Source organism: Acanthaster planci, linkage group LG04 (genome assembly GCF_054643075.1).
Source record: "Acanthaster planci isolate LZ-2023a linkage group LG04, COTS_SCS, whole genome shotgun sequence".
NCBI lineage: Eukaryota > Metazoa > Echinodermata > Asteroidea > Valvatida > Acanthasteridae > Acanthaster > Acanthaster planci.
Genome location: NC_141780.1, coordinates 18,543,670 through 18,566,337, shown reverse-complemented (window position 1 = coordinate 18,566,337; position 22,668 = coordinate 18,543,670). Strand labels below are relative to the sequence as shown.

Below are 22,668 nucleotides of genomic sequence, written 5' to 3'. Positions count from 1 at the left end.
AGGGTAAAAAGTACTCACTGTGAACTTAAAGTTGACAACTCCAGAGCTGTGCTGCAGTGTACCATCTGCCCCCGTGATTGTCAAAGTGACCAACTGACTTCCTTCACGTTCTGGTATTGTTTTGCATATGACACTGAAACAAAGCGTGATGTGACATTCGTTCATTGGGTCAAATATTAAACCCAAGCAATTTTAAGGGCGTCAGTTTTAAGAATAATAAACTGCATGGAAGGAAGTATTTAATTCCTGCTTTAAACAAGAATCTTTCTCCTATACCTTGCCCCAATTACATAGTTGGAGCTTAATCCGTCTAGATCACAGGGTTGATTGCCAACCATCACAGCCACGACGTCACCAAATCTTCGACCGATGTCAGTTCCCATTACGGTAAGGATTGTATTGCCTTCAATCGGTCCAGTCAAAGGAAACACCTTCGTCATTGTTTAGGGATGAAAAGCAAGGAAACGGAGTGAGACCAAACTGAAGACAAGCCAGACAACCTCTTACAGTTTCTATGGGAAAATGGTCATGCTTGGTGCAAGTGTAATTCAAATTCTGATTTAGAAAGGCCCGTGGCAATTTCGTTCGAAATATGCTATTGGTTTTTATGAACAGGAATTCAGGAAGAAATGACAGTAAAATGGCAGAAGCGGTAAAGCTTTGTCTTATTTAAACAAATGGCTCATCATTTCAACCCACCTCGTTGAGAACTGGATCAGGACAGTTCACTCCATTATACAAGGTCACAACATTTTCATTGCAAGTTTCATTCAGCTTACAAACACCCGATACGGATGGCACGGCACCGCACCACAGACATCCAAGCTCTGGACGGGCTGTAATACATCGGCTGCAGTCTGGTTTCTGGACTTCACATTTGTACAGAGTGGCTATCCGGGAAAAATACACACTGAAACTTTAAATAGTTAATGAGGAATACGGCTGCAGATGTTGCTTTTTGAAACTTATGCTGTCATATAAATTTACGTCTCATTTTATTGCTTAGCCTACCATTAAACCCATGTATGTCATCAAGGATATGTGCTGCACCAGACGTGTCAGTCCAAGTAACAGTCAGCCTCACTTCGAGCTCTGGCTCAGTATTCGACAAATACGTGTACTGTTGAGAAAAAGATTGCTTTCATTGATTAAAAGTGAGTGGAACAACTAATCTCATATCAATTAGAACTGATTTTCAGCTGTGCCAGACGGCAAAATTTCATGAAAGTTGCAGATTTGAATGATTACTTACAGCTTTCTGCTCACATGTGATATCCGTTCCATAACGTCGTGCCAATGCAGTCTGGGGTGACCCCTCAATGTCCAAACTACAACCGTAGCTAGAAATCTACTCATAAACCAAACGAAACGAAAGACTTTTACAATCGGAAAGCAATATGGCTGTAGAGGGGAATTTGCTTTCTCCACACATCGACATCTAATGAATGAAAGTCGCTTTCAACTGTTGTATTACATGCACAGATTCATCATCTTAGGCAGTTAATATAACACGTGATAACCATCCCTCAGAAGGCAAGCATTTTTCCCCATACGTTTCATAAACCCCTGTGTTTGTGTTTTTGTGGATTATTTTATGATAGTATCATGTTTCTTTACCTGAGCTACATCTGGTACATTTTCAGTCCTGACTGTAATACTCCTCTTGATTCCATTAGGAAGAAGAACTTCACCACTTTGAGCTTGCAGCTGTGGACAAGATCCAGGTCCCTTTGAAAAAGTTGAGACTGGATTCTGTATGGTTCATGAGAGTTGAAGTAAAGCATCTTAACATGAAAAACGATAGGAACGATAGGAAAATGAACAAAGCTGAATACGATAATTTCTGAGTTAATTAAACTACAATTAAATGAAACGAGACACTAACACCACAAGAAAGGCGCCTATTTAAAGAACACAGGCATACATGACGTCAGGATGTTTAACAAAATTTCATGTTTATAATTATTATTGGACTTATCATGCGATATTTATTTTTAAAAATGCCCTCAAACCTGAAATATCTATGACCTTTCTGCCTTCATTTTCGACCGTGTCGCGATATATAAACATATACTAATGAATTATGATTTTGATGTTCTTACATTTTCACCAGTAAGGATGATTTCATTAGCTTTAGTACAAGTGGAACTTTCATGAGTACATCTGTTGTCAAACACACACCAGTCACAGGCCCATCGACTACCAACACAGGATACACAACTAAGGAAAATGAAATTATGACATTTTTAAAAGATCATTGCACAAAATCAAAGGACAACGCTAACCAGAACAAATGTTACGTACATATTTAGCTACGGATAAAGAGTATGCATGGGAAAAAGAAAACATTAATGAAAGACCACCAACAAACTCGCAAAGTGTCAAAGCGTAGGATGATCTTCCACAAGATGTGTGCACTTACAGGGAAAGAAGCAGGGGGGGGGTTGATGTAGCATCTCACAGCACAGCCTATTTTGAAAAGCCGGTGCCCACGACATTATTCGGTTTGCATATGTTATTTATCTCAATAGGCAGGTTGGTCGTAAGACTTTCCGCGTACACTTACCAATTAAATGCTCATTCTTATATGCAGTAGATGGGGATATGTCTTTTTATGTGCATGCAAGATATTTTGAAGTTTTGTAGAATGGGTTCAGACAACTACTTTGAAAAGAATCTTAATGAAACTAAAACCGAAATAAAGTCAAATTATGTTACCCTAGCTCCAGTTCGTTTCAGAACTATACATACTCACAAAACAGATGGTGCTACTGCAAACCTTCTATGTAATCTGCAAGCACTCAAAGCTCATCTAAAGTTAAATACTTACGACGTATGGACTGAGCAGTTGTAAAAGTGAAAGCTGGTATCGATGAAGTGGACCATTGTTTCAGTCGAATACACACTAAAATTAACACTGACAGCATCATCTGCATAAAAAGAGTTTTAAAAAGAATATGAAATTCGCAGAATTAGCTACAGAGTCTTTCGTGAATAGTATCTTCCAAGCTCCTTGAAAGTGAAGATACTTTGATTATTGATTCCAACAAACAAAAATCTGTTGGTTCGTCCTTTTAACAGAATGATGAACGGCTTACCTCTTGGCTGAATGGCAGGTATCCCATCACTAGGTGGAGATCTACACGTAAGCACGCCGCCAGTCTTTGTAGCAGGAGATCGGTATGACCCAAAGTAACATTCATAACTCTGACCAGTCGCTAGGTCAGGTAACTGTTGTACATTCAGGTCGATCTAGAAGAAAACCCAAACGAAATTATGTCTTAGAGTTTCTGGTTTGGTCTCAACCAGGGGATAAAGACTTCTGAATTTGAATGTCTAAAAAGTGAATAAATAAGCATGCAGTTTGCCACATTTCTGAAATCCAGAATTTAAAGTATATTGAATTGTCCTTATACATAAAATCTTAATTTTTTGAGTTCACTATTATAACGTTAAGCCAAAATCATGTGTTTCAAGAAATCATACCTGTTGGGAGAGCAAAATCATGTGTTAGAATGAAACACGTACGAATAATAAATGGTTTCTTTTTGAAAATCATGTCCATGAGACGAAGAGGAACCCCAATGTTTCATATGAAGCAGGGTATGAGACGGAAAGAACCCCCTTGCTTTGTGTTGGTCATTGTCTCACTGGAATCTGGGGAATTCTTTTCAGACATCTATGGGGATGTGTTAGGTAAGAATTGTCTAGAGTGCGTATAACAATTTGACAAATTAGGGGGTACCCCTTGGTTCCATTTCTTGCTGAATTTACAATGTTTAGTTTATTTGTTTTTAGAAATCTCACTTGTTGCTCTGTGAGAGTAATTGGCAGGCTGTCGTAAGGAGCTACATTGGTGATATTAATGCATTGAGCAGCGTTGTAGGCCAACCAGCGAGTAGATACATCTGGGGAGTCACAGTCGGAATATCTTGAACATCTACAAATATAAAAAGATAAGATTAGTCTTCAGATAAGTTGACAGTAACTAAAGAAAGGAACCATCGGTTCATACACCTGTAGTGCAAATATTTTGCAGTGGTTAACGACATCATAATTATACAAGACACGTGTTATGGTTATGACATCAACCTCAAAGTGATCAAAGTAGATGTGCTCATTTTTTCATCTTCAGGTATCTAGGGCCAATCTTTACACCTCCTTGTATCATTTCAAATGCACCTTTTCATCATACTTAACATTCCCACGAGCTGACTAATCAACGAACATTTAAACGAATCATCCGCTGTGACTTACTTTCTTTCCAAAGTGCACCATCCACAGTATGGGTCTCCATCATTCCCTGCATCAGTCCCAATACACGCCTCACAGGTGGTGTACTGACCACAGTTCTCGGCACGCATCTTGATCAACTGTGTGGAGAAATAAAACCTTTTAACGGCTTTTCAGCAGCGCTACAATGAGCACAATAGCGTACTCTGCCCATTACTTAAAAGGGGAGAGGAAAGCTTTATAGTTGTGCCCCTTTTTTATGACTTCATATAGCTTTTTGTAATTTTGACCTTGTCCCAAGCCTTTTTTTTGCAGGCCCCTTATATTATATGACATAATTGTAATTACATTTTTAATATGATTTTCTTTAACTGAGGAAAATATTTTTGAAGATTTCAAATATGTGTGGTCAGCCATGATGCACATTTAATTACACGTTGGACTCTCAGGTTTGAAAACCTGCAAAAATCCCAAAGAATACCTTTTGTTCAGTGAGTACATAAATCTCTCTGGTTGTGTCGTTTATCTTGACATCTGTCAGTACTGGGCTGGTATCTAGAGGCACTCTCTCATACAATCTGGCTGTTGTGTAGCTTTCAATGTGAACCTTTTCATCAACAAACGAAATTACTAAGATGTTTAAAGCATTGTTAAAAGATGACAGATGTTTGATTGATATGATTGTTTATGACATTATATCCAATTCCTAGACAATCAGCAAATGGCAAGGCTTGAGAATGAAACAGTACAGTCTTTCATATCATTTGTGTTTGAAATAGAGGTGAAACAAACGTGTTTAGATATAGTCAAAGGAAGACACAGCTACACTCAGCATAGAGTATGGTCAAATCTGCCAGTTACAGCTATGCCCGTGAGTATTAAAACAGTCTTTGCAATTAGTTTCATCATCTTGAAGTTAAACCCTCGTATCTGACCAAAAAATGTAAACAGGGTTCTTGTCCTGGAATTCAAACGATCGCTTTGTTTGTGTACTTGTTTTTTGTCCTCGTATTTTACGGTTACTGAATTTGTTTCGTAATAGAGAGATGTCATGTTATTTCACAAGTCCAAACTGATCAACTGACGTTCTAAACGCTACTTACTTTCAAAAGACCTCCACTTGATGTTCCAATGAATGCCACAGTGTGGTTGAATTCAACGCTGGTAATGATGGATGACATCAGGGTACCTGAAAAAAATCATTCTTCTTTCAGTCATTTACATGCAACTCTTACTTTTCGTAGAATTGTACCTTTTCACAAAATACTTAGGAAACACGATATCTACTTAATAAACAGTTTCGATGAGGACATAAATCAAAGAAATAAAGTAACTAAATACTAATATTGCATATATATAAAACATGCTAGTTCTCATGAGACTAGAAACATACCTAAAGGCCTAAGAATCAAATAGAGTGCACATACTGAAAACATGAGTGATAATTGTATCTGGAAAAAGGATACACTCCGAAATTAAAGGACTGGTTATCAACCTGGCTGTTCCAGCAACGCTGTAGATGAGACTGGAGTAATCCCTTTGGCATACTGGTACAGCTGAGTCATGCCATCAGCGACAGGATTACACAGATAATTGTCTGGCTGAACTCCCTGTAATGGCCGCATAATGAGAACAAAAAAAAATATTTACTCCTTTTCTTATAAAGCTTTTCTGTTGTTTAACCCCCAGGGAGAGAAAGTGCCTTTGTATTGTACGCGCAGGCAGTAGCTTGGCACACTCTTTGCCATATAGTTTATTTGTTATATAAGCACTATACATTGTATTTTCACATTTCAAAATTTTATGGTGATACAATATGTCCAGGTACCCATGCAGGCATCTGTGCATGTTTTGGGGATTGATTTGGGGGGTGGCTGCGTGACCAAATTGGGAGAGAGCAAGGGGGGTTGGGTATGATTGGACTGACGGCAGAGATCAAAACGGTGTCTCCAGGGCCCAAGATATCCCTTTACACCGAGTGGAGAGCCCGTGTGTTTCGTTCCCATTCGCAAAGCGGTTACCCTCGTGACACTCGTGAACCATACGGAATCGTCCTTCGCAACTTGCCAATCCTCGGTTGAGCATTCTCGTTTTTAAGACTTCGTTTGAATAAAGTTAACAAACGATCACATTGAAACTCTTGTATGTGCTCTAGAGGGCTTAAACCGAATAAAATACCACAGAATGATGAAAAGAAATGCTACATAAATATGAAATTTAGCCTCAAGGTGGTTGCTAAAATGATAAACTGTTTCCATGTTAATCGATCTCTTGGTCTTTTTCCCACTGAAGTCAAACTTGTTGGTGAAATTCCTGCAACGGGGGCAGTTCGCTTCTTAAGAGTTTATTTCATCATTTTTCTGCTTGTGTTTTTCGGGCAAACCTTTCTGGCCAGTTCTTGATCAACCTGCCTTAAAAAAGACTGGCAGTTGCGCCGCATTTCTTGCAGTTTTGGGATAACCCAAGAAGATATGGGACGTATCTTTTGTGATAAGTTCTCTTTGAAAATACTAATTTATTCTACAGTTGAAAGCAAACGAAATTTGTTATAACAAATAACATGGTATTTCCATCAATAAAATACTGAGGCGAGTGCCGCCGACTGTGCCATCCCTAGATCAGTTACCCTACTGTTGAATCATCATTAATAAATCTTCACTTTACACCTCACAGCTTTTATACTGAGATCACTAGGCTCCCTGTATTCAAACCTAGAAAATTGCATTGTGGGTTCTGCGCCCAGGGACATGAAAAAAATGTGGTTCAGGAAAAATCCAAAAGTTATGCGGTGCTCACCAAGCATTCAGGTGCACGGACTCCTGAAATTCGCAAGGAATCGCAGTTACCGGCTTCCATATAGGACTCTTCTGGGATCTCGGGGTTCCCAGCCCACCACACTTCCTCCCTGCCCATCCATTTAACCCCAAAAGGGTTCGAGCGACCATGCAAGGGAGGAAACGAGACAAGCCCCTAAGCCCTGGTCGCCGAGTCGGCCACACGTCTCGAACCTGTACTAAGGCGCTCACCTGGACTTCGCGGACAGTGCCAGCCGCAGAGCTTACCCGCTAGGCTAAGGTACTGCTGGTATTTGACGGGGTGAATTGCAGTCTCTTATAGCTACTGACTGACTGCAATTGTTGAGAAAATAAAAAGCCACCGCTGGGACTTGAGCCCACCGTCTAACACTCTGACAACCGCGAGCTTAACCAATCAGCCATCTCAAAGATATTGTTTTTTGCTGTTCATAGTGAGGAGATAACAAAGTCATTAGTCTTACCCACTCTTGAAAGTCCATACAACGATAAATACTAGCCAGAGTAAATTTTATGAAGGTTTCATTTCCCCCTTTAACAAATGTAGTGGTCACAGAACGGAAATTTGCTTGGGTGTTCCCCACAATATTAAAGCTCGCTATAGAGTCAATTGTATAGGATTCACCTCACATGTAAAACAAATTTCCAATTATTGGACAATACAATCATAAGGTTATGTACTAACAGTCATCCATTGCTGTGAGATGATTCTTCAAGTTCAATTCTTCAAGTACTGGTACATCATTAAAAGATCGTATAACAATCAAAGTATGTGTATTTACACATTGCAACTCTTCAGGCTACCAGAATGTAATTGCTATCAGCTCAGGGAAAAAAGGGAGATGCTATCTCGCCGAAGTTGGATTGAAATCAACAACTTGCGCGTTTTTGCTCAACAAGAAAAATCTGAAAATGCCCCAAAGAATGTCCCGTATGCGAATAAATGAAAACGAGGATGTAACATAAATATTCTAATTCCGCGCGTAAAATCCGGGGTGGGCTGTGAGAACAAAGAGGTGTAAGGCCGGAAGAGGGCGCTAGTCAGAATTGTTTTGCACGGCTGCGTACAGCATGCATGTTCTGCGAAAGTATGATACATGATGTAGTTGAAAGCAATGGAATCAGTGCGAGTTACTGACTGAACAAAGAAAAGGAACCAGCGTCAGGTGCGAGTAGGGCGAAAACTCGACCTGGTTAAACAAATTTTAAAGGGTTGGTTTGAGAAGTAATTAAATAATCGGTCTTGGTTAAAACGGCGTGGTGATACAGATCGACAGGTATCACCAGATATGGTGATGACATTTTTCCCAACGGGTCAACTTGGCGGAGATTTCTTGTAATCCTCACCCCAGGCATACACCACAAACCTGTAAACTCCCATTGGGAGCTATAATTCTTTAAAGACCACTCACACCTAAGGAGTCCATAAGGTCATTAACAGGAACTGGATCTCTCTGTGTACAGACATGTGCCGACTGGTCGAGGCCGTTGGGTTCTACTTCCGCAGCAGAATAATGGAATTTAGAATTTAGAATCTCTGGGGGATATATTAGCTACCATAAAACAGTCGTACAGGTTGTACAGGTTCAGACATGACCGGGAACTGACCTGGAGACAAAAACACGGTGTGATTGGGGGACGTGGCTACTCCTTTGTTTAGACATGTGCTGACTGGGCGGCTGTTTGGGTTGTGACCAGGTATTACATTCACTTCAGCAGCAGAATAATGGAATGTAGTTAGAGGGGACCTTAAAGATGCATTAGATACCATAAAACAGTCGTTTAGGTTCAGGCATGCGCGGGAACTGACCTGGAAAATACAATCACCACATGGAAGAAGGGTGTGTTTTAAGGGGCGGAGTCTGCTCGAAGGGTTAAAACAAAATAAGCCATAAGGATTTCATTTCTCCCTAGTGGCTTTCCAGACTTGAAACTTATCTTTCAGGTTCATTGTTGTTGAAGAGGTCAATACAATACGTATAAGTTCAATGCAGCAGTAACATGAAAGGCCAGTATCAAAGTGATTTGAGGATAGGATGTCTATTTTCGCTAACAGCGTTTATATATGACAATATGAAAATCTATGACAACTGTCACGTCGTTCAACCTTTTCGGTGATATTTGAAGACCTCACCCCGCACCCCTTCAATTATAGGCTACGATAAGTTTCCAAATTGTTTCTGATATGATGGAATCATGCGCGGAAACATTGCGATGATAAATTCCTCTACCACGCAAGCCCGACAATGAGTAAAACGCTCCCGAGTACAGACGTTAAAGTTAACACAATAAAACCAACGGTGTCAAGATATAATCTAAATTCATTGCATGGTAAGCTATGCTATGGTGAATATGAACAAGAAAAACGGGAGAAAGATTAACCTCAGTAAATCACAAATTACTGTGCTCCTTCTGCCGTGCTTGAGACACAAGGTCTAGAAATGAATGACAGAAATCTTTCTTCCTGATTGCGAATGTAACAGCAGGACCGTTCCACTGAGAACACGCGTTCCCAACCGAACGCTGCGACGGAACGCCAGCGTTGAATTGGGAACGGTAGAATGGAACGGGAACGTTCCCGATTTTTGAGACGCTCCCTAAATATCCCGTAACAGTCGTAATTGACATATACCATCAAAAATACTAACGCAGGTTATCAGACTGTCTGGCCGAGTAGTTGTAGTTATCTGTACGATGACATGTACAGCATCCAATTGTAAGGCATACTGTCATCACACGTTGAAGCATTCTGTATCTGTTCCAACCTACTATTCAACCTGTACAACCAATTGACAGCTCCAACAGAGACATCACCATGACCACTCAAGGTAAAATGGTTGAACGTTTGGGCACGGGGTACATCTTCTTGATCAAGATTATTGAAGCTCGCTAGCTCATAGGCTGACAGATGTCCTTGTCCTTGAAATGATGTCCCAAAGCTGCCAAACTAATCGACTGGAATCCTGCTTCTGCGTAAGTTTAACTTTTTTTTGGGGGGGGGGTATAGTTCCCCATACATGTAGTCAGGCACTCTTCTTGAGATGACATCATTTTTTTTTTATACATTTACACCTGGGAACCAGACGAATGAGCTGGTAGTATGTCCAGTGTACATGTACAAGTCGAAAAAGTAAAAAGTGAGAGGACCAGTCTATTTTAGTGTTAGTAGCCGCCGGCGTTACCTACGCATGCAGTCGCGATGCACATCCTGCGTTATACGTACATTTCCAGAGAAAAAGTTAGGGTAAAAAGAGACGTGTCGACGTCGCTGCACCAATTTAAGAGTCTGCTTCTGACCAGAAACTGCAGATTTTTTTTGGGGGGGGGCTGGGGTGGGGTTAACAAGCCTTTTGATGTGTCTTCATCAGCAATGTCAGAGGTGTAAAGTACATGCTTTCTTTTGAGAATTCTTTCTGCTCGTGGATCAACAGCCATTTGGACTCTGTCATGGTCTCCTCTTCTCTGGCCAATGCAGGCACTAGTTTCATACAGAGGGTCAACCTTTTGTTGGTGTCCATGGTGTCATAACTGACCCAACTTCTGTCAAAATGCCTTGAGCACACCCATTCCCCTGTCCATGGCTGATACAAGCCGCTCGTTACTGTATCTCTTCTTTTTGTTGCCTTTTCCATTCAACTGCCTTTTGCACTTCAGATATAGAAAAAAGGAATTTGTTCTCTTTTGATTCTTATTTTCTCTCGTAGAACAACCACACAACCTACAGCTGTGAGCCGCTACTGTCCTTTTAGAGGTAAATGTTTCGCCACTTACGTAGTCGACCGAGAATGGTGGATGGTACCTATTGTATCACATTATTTATTTTGAAGCTCACACAGAACGGAGCCTTACTGATTTCTTTTCACCTCGTGCGCTTCGAACAAACGAAATTTCGATATTTTTATTTTGTTTTCCAAAACTTCCACGCACACTTGAGAGTAATAGCTATAATGTTTTTAGATTTTTCTGAATAAAAATTGATAAAAGTGCAAAAGCTGAGAGAAAATTACAGTGAAATCTGTGCCCCTGCATAGGTTCAATGGGCTGCTCAAGCTTATTAAATGAATACAGGAATGTAAAATTGTGTGTAGACTCAGGCGATTGTGCATAAACAACTTAACAGAAGGTGTGTCATACTGTCATACTGTCTATAACGCGTTATAAAAATCCGTCTCTTCTGCTTAGATTGATTGAAATAAGTCATAAATTAATCAACGATGTTGATGTTGTTTTACATCGGTTGTATAGGGGTGGCGCAATCCTATCTCCTCCACCCACCCACCTCTAGTGGAAAATAAACTGTTCAGTGCATTTGCCAGTCTTCTTGTTTGAAGTTATGCAGTCGTTGCAGTGGGTGTTTTTTTTTCTTTTTTCCTTTTGAACACCTCTTTAGCAGATGCGGTGGTTATAAATATGTGAACAAATACTTACCCTCAATGCATTACAGCCAGATCCTTACAAATAGCCTAGATTATTTTACACCATTCTGAATACAGCCCCGTGTTGCTTCTCTAAAGCCAGCCAAGATACCAGACATCGTGTTCACAGTGCTGAATTATTGGTAGGTGCACCATTTGTCTGATTTAGTCTACTTACCGAAAACGTGCTGCAGGAAGAACCATCCAAGTAGCCCACCGAGTATGCATCTCCATACTGAATACAGCCCCGTACTGCTTCTTTGAAGCCAGCTAAGATATAAGTCATCCTGTACACACACAATGCTGAGTGATTGGTGGGTACGTCACTGGTACCCGGAGCTCCTTGGTTCTTGGCAAACACGGCATACAGCACCTGTTCGTCTGGACAGAGACCCAGTGAATCCGCTAGATCAGGTCCTGCTGGTCCAAAGTGAGCCGCTTGAACCAAGGGATACACACTGCCATCTGATCCACTGCATTGTATGGTGATTTCTGTGAATCCATCCAAATTTGGGCCCGTCTAACAAACTCTGCTCAACTTTGAAATATAAGTGGCAAAATTCAAATCTTCTTCCTGGGTGGCAACAAAGTATGTGAATCCACTGTAGTCAAATCCTTTAATATAGTTTATGATAAACCTGCCGCCGAAGCTCCTGAGAGCAACTGTATCTGCATCTGCTGAATATGATAAAAAGCGATTGCGCCCAAGATGTCTTCGTGTTATCGTCCATGAAAAAATATTACCAACATTCATGCCAGTGTAAGTAACAGCAACATAAAGTGTTTCTTCTCCACTTCTTCCCGGAGCAATCAAACTAACAGTAGTTGCATCCTCAAATCCTGCAACGTAAGGCCGTGATTCACCCATTACATCGTTTATATTCTGTAACTGTCGTAACTGACATATTCCATCAAACACACCACCGCAGGTTATCAGACTGTTCGGCCAAGTAATGTCAACTACCAGTATCTTGTTGTAGTTATTTGTACGACGACACGGCATCCCATTGTAAGGCATACTGTCATTACACGTTGAAGCATTCTGTATCTGTTCCAACCTACTATTCAACCTGTACAACCAATTGACAGCTCCAACATAGACATCACCATGATCACTCAAGGTAAAATGGTTGAACGTTTGGGCACGGGGCACATCTTCTTGATCAAGATTATTGAAGCTGGCTAGCTCATAGGCTGACAGATGTCCTTGCCACTCTGCTGAAATCATACTAACATTGAAATAAATGATGTTCATATACAAAACAATACCACGCAAGAGGACAGCGTGATTCGGTCTCTCGTGTCCCATGATGCTCCGACTAAGCTTATCAAATGAATATTTTCCTACCCAAAACGAAATCACAGCACTAAACGATGTTCCAGCGACTGACGGTATTATTTAATGAAAAAAATCAGCCAAGTGACTGCAAAAATGTTTTTTTTGTGTGATGGAAACAGACATATTTTGTTTGCCATCTGATTGCTAAGAAGTGTTATTCCCCCCAACCTCTTCCTCTATTCATGAAGAGTAGCCGACTCTCCCTGTTTGCACTCTACGCATGCATTAAGATCTGGGGTGCCCAGACAGCTCTGACATAGCCCCTGCGCTAGTATCTGCAAAGTGTGTGTTCTCTCCAACACGGTGCATAAATTAACTCGTCAATATTCCTGTCCAAGCAGATTGGCGAACTCAGTTGAGAAATGTGATGCAGAATCGTCGCATAAAAGGAAACGATTTCATTACCACTCCCTTGCCTCACAGCTGGTGCAATATGGTGTGACGATAACAAGCACAGGTTGACAACCACATTTGAATACTGTCCTTTGAGTGACACCACTGCGGAAATTACAAGATTGCTAGGTTACGAAAAACATGGGGTAAAAAGGGTTCTTCATGGACGAACGATCCTGTTCTGTATAGGATACCGTACTTGAAGTGCACAGCGGGCAACTACTGGTACATGAACTTGTGCACATACATAAATTTCTGTGTTGTGCACACTTATATGGCTTTCGTTTCCGGGTGGAAATTACCATGTTTGTATTAGGTCACTTTATCACAAAATAACAATGGAACAAGACAAACTAACTGTCATTTGAGAGCTTTGAGGAAAAACAGTAATCATTCAAAATGGATCAAGAAGTAAATGATCGTAGAGCCGTTTCAAAGGTAGGGGTCACATACCCACTGGGGGTTTCCGTGTAGAGTGTACTACACAATCGCCATGGATTATGGCTACACAGACGGTGGAAATGGGTGCTACTGACAATAAAATATACCCATGCTCTCCGCGTCCCTCTAAAACTCGAACTCCACGGCCAACCCAGTCAAAGTCTTCGACCGTCTCTTATACTGTCTTGTTTGTACATGCATTCATACGCAAAGAGTTACTTACCAAGTAAATTATAGTACAAGTAACGTGAGCCTCAATTAGCATGTCACCAAAATATCACATAATACAAGGGGTTATTATTGTACATGACAATTATTTTGATGCATTCAGTCAGTTGTCTAAAATAATGTAACACTCCGACGGTCTACGGGTTCCACGCGGAGGCAATAAAATACACTGCGCTCAGAACTTCTGTTTTCGAGGGAAAAACCAACCAATCAAACCTCGCCTGTCCGAAGACTCACAACAAAACCGAACTCGAGGCCGCCAAAAAAAGCCTCACTGCGCTGGCGCGGCGGGGTCTCCCGGTTGGTCCAGCAAGGGCGCCAGCCGCACCACACCGTAGAGGTAGACGGGCGCCCCTACCCGCGACCGGCCGGCCCCCGGCGCCACAATAATCTTTGGACTTATTTTCCTGGTGGAAGTCTACCAAGTACAACCAGTCCTTATGCGTGGGAAGCACAAAGGTCACCAAGTAACAATTACTTGACATACAAACATATAAATCACCCAGATACAATGTGGATCAGCTACACATTATGCATATTCATGTTTAGAATTAAAACAGTGAGGTCGCCCTTGCTAAGGCACGGTCTCCTACAAAAATATGCCAAAAGGATTTAATTTCTTCTTGATGGCTTTTTTTGGCCTCAAACCTATCTTTCACATTAAGGGGTGTTGAAGAGATCAATACAAAGTGTTAGACTGCATTGAAGCACCCACACGAAAGGCCAATTCAAAATGATTTAGGGAAAGAATGCCACTTTTCCCCCAAAACGTTGATCATTTTGTTCTTAAAATGGTTCCTTTGAAGACGGACTTCGGACCAATTGTCCGTGACAATACAATTCTTATATAACTGTCTTGAAGAATTGATTAAAAGTTCTGGTAAATCATTAGCAGATCGCAAAAAAGTTTTGAGTCCTTTTTATTGTGCATTATTTCTAGGAGACCGGCGCCTTATTACAAGATACTCAAACCTGTTCGGGCTGGAAGAGATCATTAAGTGCTAGGATTTGACCAATCATTTATATGACATTTATGTGCAAGAGCTGATCGTTATCAGCATCCTATGCGATGGATGCACGATGATTTTGAAATTTTGCAATATCAAAGTCAAGCGATTGTGCGCGTTTCGTTTGTATGCACTGCCGTACAGTAAGCTAAGGTACAGTAGTTCACAATACTAGCTAAGTGAAAGTAGTATGTTCCAAATAAGCAAAGTCACCACATGACATTCGAGGTATTTTCCGTTTCTTTCCAGAACTGTTGGAATAAGGAAGTTCCTTTTCACTGCAAATTCAGACGATTTGAAAAAAGAAGGAAACTGGACCTAAATACACAGACTACGTAATGTTTTCATTGCGTACGTTAAATTTTGTTTTTTAACCTGTAAATTAAATCAACGAATGTTTGTATTAACAGAATGAATTGAGGGAAACTATAAGAAATAATAAAGTGAGAAAGCGTATCTATTTTCACAGTATTGGTCTACTAAAACAAATATCACAACTGACTAGTTTTTTTGTCTGATGTAATGCGAAAACGGATCCAGAATAAAATTTTCTGGGATTAAGCTTCTTTTTTTTGGGGGGGGGTGTCTTAAATTTGGACAATTTTCATGTAACCCTTGACCCCCTGACAGATAGGTCTACATTTTGGGACTTTTTACACGTTTATTTCAAAGAGGGGCAACAAAATAAACCAACCCTATTACCGTCCCTCTCTTGGTGCAATGGTAGCAGTTTCAAAATTTGCAATTCTTGTCATCAATAGTTCTAATGCACTCTTTTCTTAAGCGTCTGTTTGCTTGTCTGTAAATGTGGAGGTTCACGGCATTGTTGTTATACAAAGCGTACTACATCTGCTTGAATATTTTCCAAACAAGACACTCGCTGTTATTACCAGCTAACACTACAAGGTGTCATAGGCTGTGGTCGTCTAAAGCGGACAAGTAAACGTCGTCTGTGCGTGTGCAGGCGTGGCATACATAGTGTGGCCCTCTGCACAAAAGAATTCCACATAATGTAGGATATGATGGCGTTGTGTGGACTCGCACACGTCCACACAATGTTTCTCCCTCTCTGAAAAAAAGTTTCAGAGGCATTTAGGGGTCAAGTTTATCTGTGGCCAGATGAAGAGGAACAGTCCAGGGAGTCATCATCAAAAATCCAGCTTGAAGGAGTTATCCTAGTTAGAGAAAAACGAGCATTTTCCTCAAGTTTCAAGTGGAAAATGCGCACAATTTTGTGTTAGGCTGGTTTATTTGAAAGTGTCAACACACAAAAGATCTGGCATTATTCAAAGGCCGAACCAAGAAGTAAATAATCGTCAAGCTATTTTTTTGGCGAAGGGGGTTTAATAAGAATAGGTCATAAGGCTGTCTTGCCTTCATGGTGGCCTGTCCGACTTCCAACTTATCTTTCATGCTCATGGGTGATGAAAAGGTCAGTATGATACTCTGGACTGCACTGGAGCACCCGTGAAAGGCTACCATCAAAATGATTTAGGATAGAATGCCCCTTTTATCTACATGTGATTAAAACTGGGTTCTTTGAAAGAGACTTTGGATCAATCATCTACGATAAGATATAATTGTCGTGAGGAATTTAATGAAAGTGCTGACAAATCAAAAGATCGCAAAAAGTGTTCAGTCCCTTTTTTTCGTATTATTAACAAAAAAAAAATCCGTTCCAAGATGCGTACATCTGCTAAGGCTGGACTGAGATCATTAAGTGCTTGGACTTGACCAAAGGTTCGAATGAAGTCCACGTGCAAAATCTAATTACGTACCATTATCAGCATCTAACTACGGTGGACGAGAGATAATTTGGCCACCACTGAGTCAGCAGATTACTCATATTTTGTTCTAACACTTTGCGACAATGAGCTGATAAGTTCACATTGCTAGGTCAGTGAGAGCAGCATGGCAAGGTCACCACGTAGCGAAGCAAAAGATGTGAATTAGTTCCTTTGTTCCTTAAAATTAGAACAAGGAAGTTCCTTTTCATAGTAAAGTGAAGACGACTGAAAAAGAAAGGGGACCTAAATATACACATTACGTTACGTTTTCCTTGCCTTTATTTGTTTCCTGATAAATTAACTCAATATACGGCTGCATTAAAATGTCGTTTTAAAGAAAAAATAAAATAATTTACGGTACTTATAGTGGCATAGTTTATGTACAGTAAGTCCAAAATACTTATGTTGTTTATTTATCTCCTAAATATCAACGAGCACATTCCTGGTTGGCTCGGTTCGGCTCGTCTGAAGACCTATATTTACACACAGCTTGGAATGCTGCATCTTGGAGGACGGACACAGAAGGAGTTTGAACTGCCCGGGCTATAACATCTGGCCGATTACCACTTTCTGGCATTCCCGGTATGTCCATAGCCAGAGCGCAGCGCACGCCTGCTACCCACCACCTGTTTTGCAACCACAAGCTCCCTTTGTACCCCATGATCGTCGCCACAATTTTTCGTTGGTAATCTGCATCCCTAAAACGTTGTGTACTGCAGTATAGGAAGTTGAATATTCATGCCATCGTTGGCGCTTGATATGATCCGCAACATCAAGTGAAGTGTTTGCACAGTTGCTTTTATTAGGCTGTATACCCGAATTGTTCATGTGCAGTTGTTGCCCTTATCGAACGCTTTCTTCTGGACTTCTTTTAGGAAATATAAAGCCAAGCTGTTTGTAAGATTTTGTGTTTTGTTTGAATCATTTTTATTATGGCATTTGTACAAAGGCGTATTTTATGAGATTTCACGATCACTCCTTGTGATGAAATAGTGCATTTTGTTGCTAATGAACTAAGCCTTCCAGTAGTAGTGAACATTTTGTTGGCCAGTTTTAGCCAAATTCGTACCAAGTCTTTGACACTGATGTATATTGGACGGAGGAGACTAGATTTACAAACTTTGTATGGATAATGAAACAGTGTGTCAAAATTTTAAAAGTTTATTTATGATAGCAAAAGTAGGTCTAATCTCAGGAATTTTTCTCTCTCTGTTTCTTGGTCACATCGATAGTTTGTATTTAATTGCAAGCTAAAAACTACAAGTATTGCCAAGGTATTAGTATATTACTGGCCCCACTTGTCCAGCTAAGATGCAGGCAGCAATAAGGCATTTTTGGAATGTTTTCTATTATTCATCAGACTTGGCGGCGACCATCATTGGACGCTTTGAAGTGCCTGAGTTACAACTCCTCCTGTGTCCTTCCTGCATGGTTATAACATAGTAAAGTTAATCTTTTTCAAACACATCTCTAACCGTGTTCTGTATGACCTTTGCCTCTTGCGTGCGCGACTCGTGCTATGTTTGAATTGGCCTAGAACGCAATGAGCCATTGCGGGCTAGGGACATTAAAATAATCAGTTCTCCATTACTCGGATAAGCACATATTGTTTCCCATTCATTAATAACTTCAGAAAATCACAACGATTATATTCACTTATTAATTTTACTGAAGTTTTTTCTTTTCCGACGAAAGTTATGATAAATGCATATGCCTCAAGCGAGCCGATCATCAACCATGCACTTAAAAGTGACTGTTTCAGGTGTGGCTGAATTCCCCTTTGGCTGAAGGGATTCCCATATATATTTTCAGTTTAAACAAGTGTTTACGCTGCAGAAACACTCCATATTTTTATATGTCTGTACGTGTACGTTTCCTGTGGCATTAGTCAAAAGTTCAGGAAATCCCTTCTCCCGTATTACAGCGAGAAGTTATACCCCTGAAATCTTTATTTGAACAAAAACAACATGAATACGTATTTATCTTTTTATGTGACCGTATTTGAAACTTGACACGGTATAGAATTTAAATATCCACCAAAAAAGCAATCAAAAAGTCTACCCGATGGACTCCTTTTGTGGAGCTGTATTGCACACTTATTACTGAGGGTCTGTACTGTCTTCCGGAATGTGCCTGCCAAGCAGCTTGATTTTTCCTTGCAGTTCCAAACGTCAAAATAATTATACTCGTCTCTCGAGGGTGGATCTCGGGGCAAGAAAGCAGCCAAAATTTTGAGGGGGGTGTAGCAGCGTGTAAATTCATGAAAGCCCCTCTTTTAGTAATGTTATGCGATCCACACTCGCGTTCCAGAAACGTCTTTCCTCGAGATGTAAGAAGACGGTTGAACCACAATACAGGCAGTTTATTAGCTAAGTAAACCCTAGGAATGCAACAGTTGGTCAGAAGAGATAATTCTCCCTTGTTAGAAATCACCAAATAATATTAGATTAGCGTTGAAGGTTGGTTAGGGGAGTACAGGAACGGGTTGTAACATTTGTAAAATCATAGAGGGTTATTACTACTTCTGTTTATAATAAGTCTACTACATGCAGTCACATGTACAACTGTATACTTGTGTTAATGGTTTTTGGGTTCCACACGTGGCAAGTACACTAGGTACATTATAAGTAAATTCATTCTACACATGATATAGTTGGTAATTTTCTTTTATAATCACGTAAGCGGGTGCTAATTAGGGTTGATGCACATGTACATTATATGAGGTTTACACGTATTCATTGTCAATTAATTGCAGCGAACCACTGACTCTGGACTTGTTTCAAGGGCTGCCGTTAAGGAGTATTAAACACTCAAGTTCTTCTGTGCTTCAAGACAAGCTGTTTCCAAGGAGTCCTTTGTCAGGGTGTTCACACTTGCATTATTTCTTATGTAACTTAAGAGGTTGGGGGAGGACTCGAATAACGGGAAAGGCGAAATTTTGGTCCATCTTCCTCTCCTTCAAAAAAATTGTAATCTCATCAACTAAAAGATCGTAAAGGCTGTATTAAGCAAAAAACTTAAATGTTTACCCTGAAAAAGGTTTGACCCCCTTAAACATTTTCTTTCAGGCTTTTTCTTTGACCCCACTTGGAAGATCAGAAATAATCGGAGACTCGGTCCTTGTGATTTGAACGACATGTCGATTAATCAATTGTGTGCACGATTCAGATGGTCTATAGAAACAGCGTACAAATTTCCTTCCCTGAAAACTGCTGCAGCACGTTCTTCCAAACAAACTACAGAGTAAAATGTATCTCCATCACGAATACAATCCCTACGGCTTCTCTGAAACCACTTCTCTGATTGAAGATATCAGTCACATCCCATACACTTAATGCTAATTGATCGGTAGGTGTACCATTTGTCTGATTTAGTCTACTGTCCTTACCGATAATGTTCTGCAGAAAGAACCCTTTCAAATAACCTAGAGAGTATGCAGTACCACTCTGAGTTAGCCCCGTGTTGCTTCTGTGAAGCCACCCAAGGTATCAGTCATCTTGTACACGCACAATGCTGAGTGATCAGTACACGTAGGTGCACCATTTGTCTGATTTAGTCTACTTACCGCAAAAATGCTGCAGAAAGAACCAGCCAAGTAGCCTACAGAGTATGCTGCACCATCCTGAATACAGCCCCGTACTGCTTCTTTGAAGCCAGCCAAGATATCAGTCATCCTGTACACACACAGTGCTGAGTGATTGGTAGGTACATCACTGGTACCCGGAGCTCCTTGGTTCTTGGCAAACACAGTATACAGTACCTTTTCGTCTGCATGAAGACCCAGTGATGCCGCTAGATCAGGTCCTGCTGGTCCAAAGTGAGCTGCTTGCACCAAGCTGTACACACTACCATCCGATCCATTACACTTGATGGTGATTTCGGTGTATGCATCCAGATTTGGGCTTGTTTGACAAACTCTATTAATCTTGGATACATAATGAGCAGCATTTAGATCCTCTTTCTGGGAGGCAATGAAATACGTAAATCCATAGTACTCAAACGCAGAAACATATTCAATGGCAAAATGATTCAATATGGCACGACTACTGACAAATACCATATCACTGATTTCTGAAGCTGCTAAGAGAAGATAAGGCTCAGGGTTCCGTCTTGTAATTGTAGGAAACATTCCACGACCATTAACGTTTACAACGGTGTGAGTAACAGCAATGTAAAAGGTTTCTTTCTCATAACTTCCACGAGTAACCAAATTAACTGTGGTTGCATCACTGAAGCCTGCAACATAAGGGACTGATTCACTCACTACAACCTTGATATGCCGTAACTCTCGCCATTGACATATACCATCAAACACACCACCGCACGTTATCAGACTGTTCGGCCGAGTACTGTCAACTACCAGTATCTTGTTGTAGTTATTTGTACGACGACACGGCATCCCATTGTAAGGTATACTGTCATCACACGTTGAAGCATTCTGTATCTGCTCCAACCTACTATTCAACCTGTACAACCAATTGACAGCTCCAACATAGACATCACCATGATCACTCAAGGCAAAATGGTTGAACGTTTGGGCACGAGGTACATCTTCTTGATCAGGATTATTGAAGCTGGCTAGCTCATAGGCTGACAGATGTCCTTGCCACGCCGCTGAGGTTGGACAAACATCGAAACATAAGATGCTCATCATGGAGAGGACAATAGCACTCACAGATACAGCGTGACTCCGTCTCCATCGTCCCATGATGCCAAGTATTTCAAGATACACCGACTGCAGGGCGCGTTAGTGACCCGTCCCTATTCCTGTCGAAGCGGATCTTCGTGCTCAGTAATTTGAGAAGTGTGACGTAGAATCATCTTGTAAGAGGAAATGGTTTAGCTGCACTGGCTTGCCTCTTAGCTGCTTCAATATGGTTTGAAGATCACAAACTCAAGTGGACATCATTTGACAATACATTAAACCATTCTTAGAATGGCATCACTACGGAATTGTACAGGTACAATAAGGTACAAAAAGCATGGGTACATAGTTCTTTACTCATGACTGACTGTTTTGTTAGGATACTTTAGTTGAAGTGGATAGCGGGCAACAAAACCAGAACCTGAACTTGTGCACATGCGTTAAAACTCTGTGTTGTATACTTTTAAGATTATCGTTTCCTGGTGGAAATGCTTATTTAAAGTTTGTATTGGGCTGGTTTTTCTTACAAAATAATAATTGAACATAAACAATACAGTGATCTACCGTGGATGGCGAGAGCTTCAAGGAAAAATCGTACAAATGTTACAGATGTACAAATTTTATTCGGGTGCATTATAAGAAAAACGACAGTCAGCGGGGTTGATGACGAATAACTGTCTGACAGTTAAAGAAAATAAATAAGCAGTAAATTACATGAAATTTGGCTTCCTTGTTGCAGGTTTAAAGTTAAAAGTTAATTGCCTGATAACTGCATTTCGAAGGACGGAGGTGTCGAACGCTTTTCCACTTGCCCACATTAGGCCCTATGCATGATCAAAAGGATTTGAGTCCCACGTTAACTGAATGTGTTAGTGCTTAATCAAGTCCAGCACTAACATTTGATTAAACTTTTGAACTACTGACTGGTTCTATTGTATTCGTTTTCTTGTAATGGGATAGCTTTCGTTGTATGTATCTACACGTGTTTTAAACGGTCCAAATGAAAGAATACTATAACAACTTCGTTTATGTTTTGACTGGCTAGTTTTATCTTCAGGACAAACATGAAGCGGTTCAAGTCGTGATTACGTAATGTTGATTATTTTTGATCAATGACGGTATTTCTAAGGTTAACAATTCATTCCGGATGTGTTGATCGCTTTGAAGACTGAATCAACTGAACTAATACTGCGCAAATATAGGTCCGACTATTATTTTCAAGGCGAAAATCTTCTTCGAAAAATCTTTCAATTCAAGTGGCCAATACAGTGTTAGGCATGAAGGGTGATCCATCACTATAGATAGAAAATAATGCGGTTAACCGAGTCGTTACTTCGCTTATGAATTGTTGTCAGGGTTATTATTTG

The 22,668-nt window shown here is 40.5% G+C and overlaps 1 protein-coding gene and 1 pseudogene across 1 annotated transcript in view; both read right to left on the bottom strand.

Moving 5' to 3' along the window:
* LOC110986968 (uncharacterized) overlaps positions 1–21,943 on the bottom strand; it is a 32,539-nt gene extending 10,596 nt beyond the window's left edge. The window contains exons 1-15 of the mRNA XM_087135628.1: positions 20,222–21,943; positions 5,729–5,843; positions 5,337–5,422; positions 4,715–4,840; positions 4,258–4,373; positions 3,808–3,940; positions 3,099–3,252; positions 2,831–2,930; positions 2,103–2,220; positions 1,618–1,752; positions 1,253–1,348; positions 1,012–1,120; positions 700–890; positions 277–431; positions 19–133 (exon numbers count right to left, since the gene is read on the bottom strand). Of these exons, the coding sequence (XP_086991754.1) occupies positions 19–133; positions 277–431; positions 700–890; positions 1,012–1,120; positions 1,253–1,348; positions 1,618–1,752; positions 2,103–2,220; positions 2,831–2,930; positions 3,099–3,252; positions 3,808–3,940; positions 4,258–4,373; positions 4,715–4,840; positions 5,337–5,422; positions 5,729–5,843; positions 20,222–21,364 (2,892 nt within the window). The 5' untranslated portion in view covers positions 21,365–21,943. The remainder of the gene's footprint in view (positions 1–18; positions 134–276; positions 432–699; positions 891–1,011; positions 1,121–1,252; positions 1,349–1,617; positions 1,753–2,102; positions 2,221–2,830; positions 2,931–3,098; positions 3,253–3,807; positions 3,941–4,257; positions 4,374–4,714; positions 4,841–5,336; positions 5,423–5,728; positions 5,844–20,221) is intronic.
* LOC147799442 (plexin-B-like) lies at positions 11,545–14,537 on the bottom strand (annotated as a pseudogene).
* Positions 21,944–22,668: the final 725 nt, after the last annotated feature.